Below are 3,722 nucleotides of genomic sequence, written 5' to 3'. Positions count from 1 at the left end.
GTGAGTGGACTTGGTCGACAGAAACTGAAAGAAGCCCATCATATATATATATGTATATATATATATATATATATATATGTATGTTTGTGTGTCTGCGTTTGTCCCCCCAACATCGCTTGACAACCAATGCTGATGTGCTTACGTCCTCGTAACTTAGCGGTTCGGCAGCAGAGGCCGATAGAATAAGTACTAGGCTTACAAAGAATAAGTCCTGGGGTCGATTAGCTCGACTAAAGGCAGTGTTCCAGCATGGCCGCAGTCAAATGACTGAAACAAGCAAAAGAGTAAAAGAGTAAATAATGAAAAATTTTTTTTAAATAACATTGTCGTTATTAAGATGATGTTTGGAGCATAAATTAACAGGAAAGTTGCAAGGAAAGTTTCAATTTATATCACTTTACAAAATAAGATTTGTGTCATAGAACTAAAGGTAGTCTTGGGCAGATTGGCATGTCATGTTTGTCAATATAACTATTTATTTAGCATTTTGTATAAGGTTAGCTTCTGCAGGTAAAAAGATGGAAGCTTGCCTGTTATGGTCATGTATCCGGTCACAACTCCCTACCCAAAACCATTCTTTGGGATACAGTTGAGGGAGGGTGAAAGAGAGGCAGACAGAAACATCCTGGTTTGACAAATCAAGGACTTGACAGATTACAGCACAGTCAACTGCTATGCATGACAGAGAACTGAACCACTGGTGATGGCTGATTATGAAAGCATCTAGAGCGACACCCCAATGACTGACTGCAGCAGTTAAGGAATCTTAATGATGATGATGATGACGATGATGATATCTTACTTAACATGGATATGCTGTAGAAAGTCATAAAACTGTGATATTTATCTCAAGAAAGCATTTTGCATAGACATATGTGTTGTTGGCACTCCGTCACTTACGACGTCGAGGGTTCCAGTTGATCCGATCAATGGAAATTAACGTGCAAGTGGCTGAGCACTCCACAGACATGTGTACCCTTAACATAGTTCTCGGGGATATTCAGCGTGACACAGTATGACAAGGCTGGCCCTTTGAATTACAGGCACAACAGAAACAGGAAGTAAGAGTGAGAGAAAGTTGTGGTGAAAGAGTACAGCAGGGTTCGCCACCATCCCCTGCCGGAGCCTCATGGAGCTTTAGGTGTTTTTGCTCAATAAACACTCACAACGCCCGGTCTGGGAATCAAAACCGCGATCCTATGACTACGAGTCCGCTGCCCTAACCACTGGGCCATTGCGCCTCCACTGCATAGACATATAGTGCTAAAAAAAGCACGGAATTATATCAGTAGTGATGGAAAACATTAAACAGTAGCTAAGGAATTGCTAAATCTAGATTTTTGCTTCTTGTAGTATCATCAATAACAAGTATCCATCCACTATCAACTGCATGCTTAGATAAATTCAGCTATTACTGATACAGAAAAATGGTGATTGAGAAATCACTGGTATTGCAAATAGCTGGCAGCCTGGGTAAAAATTTGTTTTTAGTGACAGAAGTAATACTGTCTCAAAATAGCATTCTGCATGTCTTGATTAGTGTGTATATTTTTCAAGTGACATCCAGAGAAGTAGAAATCTACATTTAGCAATTCCACTGCCTTTGCTAGACACTTTTCGTCTGCTACTGATATTATTCTGTACTTTTTAGGACTGCACATCTATATGAAACTGTTATGTCTCAAGCTACTGCTATCTAGCACCTTCGGATGATCTCTACTTAACCACTACACGGCAGCTACTCAACTGTCAGTCTACTGTCAGTCCACTCCTACCACGGTCAGACTACCTCTTTTTATATGTCTTGGCCAAACCTACTTCTTCGCTTAGGGGCGTCGACACAACAGAAACACATTCTCGAGACAAACACTGCAGTTTCATAGCTTTCTACAGTATATCCACAATAAGTAATATATACAGTATGCTATTTTGATCTAATACTGCTTCTGTTGCTAGCAACGAGTTATTTATATATTTTTACCATTTTTCTTTTACTTGTTTCAATCATTTGACTACTCCCAAGCTGGGGCACTGCCTTGGAGAATTTTATTCTATCAGTCTCTTTTGCCAAACCCCTAAGTCATGGAGATGTAAACACACTATCACTGGTTGTTAGCAGTTGTAGGGGACAAATACAGACAAAAGGGCATATACATACTGATATATATGTATCTATCTATCTATCTATCTATCTATCTTCCTAAATATATATATATATATATATATATATGTATGTATGTATGTATTTGTGTGTATATATATATATATATATATATATATGTGTGTGTGTGTGTATATATATATGTATATATATGATGGATATCCACTCACACGGCTTTGGTCGGCCAGAGGGTACTGTAGATGACACTTGCCCAAGGTGACATGCAGTGGGACTGAACACAGAACCATGTGCTTAGAGAACATACTTCTTACTACACAGCTATGCCTGTGCCTATATGTTTAAGAATATGCAAGATGTGTGTGCGTGTGTGTATGTGCATGTGTGTGTGTGTGTGTGTGTGTGTGTGTGTGTGTGTATGCGTGTGTATGTGTGTGTGTGTAATTTATGATGTGAAAGCAATTTTTCTACACTAACTTCTTTTTACAAAGATGATTATGCAACAAACTTTTAATTGTCTTTCGTTTCTTAATTCATTTTTATTTATTTTTGTTTTTTTCAGCTGGCAATCAAGGGAAATTTCGGCAGAGTTCAGTGGATAGCAAAAGGATCTGATTCTCTGGTCCTGCGATACTCCCAGAACTATGGATTGAGTAATATTATCAAACGTGAAGGCTGGTACTTGTTTAATATGAGCAAGTCAAAGATTACAGCTATGAAATAATAGACGTGCTTCCTATGTGCTTTCAACAAGATCCTAATCAGTATTTCAATCACCAAATTACCAAAACTTACCGATTACCGATTTTTACCTCTATAATTTAAGAAGATCATGTAGAAATATACACACACACGGAAACACTTACAAACCTGCACATAAATGCAGACACAAAATAATTTACACAATACACACGCACACAAATACACACACAAACACACACACATGCACAAAAATGTATACCAATATATACCCACAAATATATACATACACACTCAAACATATATGTACATGCTTTTGCAGAAATTCACGCACAAGAGTACGCAGATACATAATTTCACAGACACACAGACACACACACACACACACACAGACACACACACACACACACACACACACACACACAAAGACACACACACTCACTCACACACATGCATATAAATACATATGTACACTGATGTGGACACATTTAGACATTCAGACATAGATGTATGTGTATGTATACTCATGCACATATGTATTTGCATGTGTATATATGTATGTAGGTGTATGCACTATTAAAAATTTGAGTATATAGGATATTCATTTGTGTGCGTATATGCACTTGTGTGTATGTGTATGATTGTGTAACTACATATATGAGTGTATGTATGTTCTGTTAAACGTTCTATGTGTTCTATGAATACATAGAGTATACATAATTGTAGTGTATATACATATACATATGTGTGCATGTGTATGAGTATATGTGTGTGTATGTTTGTGTACATCCTATCAAATATATAACTATATAGCATGTTTAATAGTTTACTGCCCAATAGATGTCACACCACACAAATTGGTATTTTCCACTTTTACACATACACACACAAACATATATATATA

General features: G+C 37.2%; 1 protein-coding gene across 2 annotated transcripts in view; it reads left to right on the top strand.

Moving 5' to 3' along the window:
* Positions 1-3,716, top strand: part of LOC106873281 (spermidine/spermine N(1)-acetyltransferase-like protein 1) — a 178,378-nt gene extending 174,662 nt beyond the window's left edge. The window contains exon 6 of one of the 2 annotated variants that reach the window (XR_008264893.1): positions 2,682-2,797. Coding sequence is in view for 1 of the 2 variants with exons in the window: in XM_052970666.1 (XP_052826626.1) it covers positions 2,682-2,843 (162 nt within the window). In the remaining variant the exon portion in view is untranslated. Of the gene's footprint in view, positions 1-2,681 lie in introns of both variants that reach the window. The other variant, XM_052970666.1, reaches the window with a different exon arrangement.
* Positions 3,717-3,722: the final 6 nt, after the last annotated feature.

Source organism: Octopus bimaculoides, chromosome 9 (genome assembly GCF_001194135.2).
Source record: "Octopus bimaculoides isolate UCB-OBI-ISO-001 chromosome 9, ASM119413v2, whole genome shotgun sequence".
NCBI classification, from domain to species: domain Eukaryota; kingdom Metazoa; phylum Mollusca; class Cephalopoda; order Octopoda; family Octopodidae; genus Octopus; species Octopus bimaculoides.
This window is presented reverse-complemented; position numbering and strand designations above follow the sequence as displayed.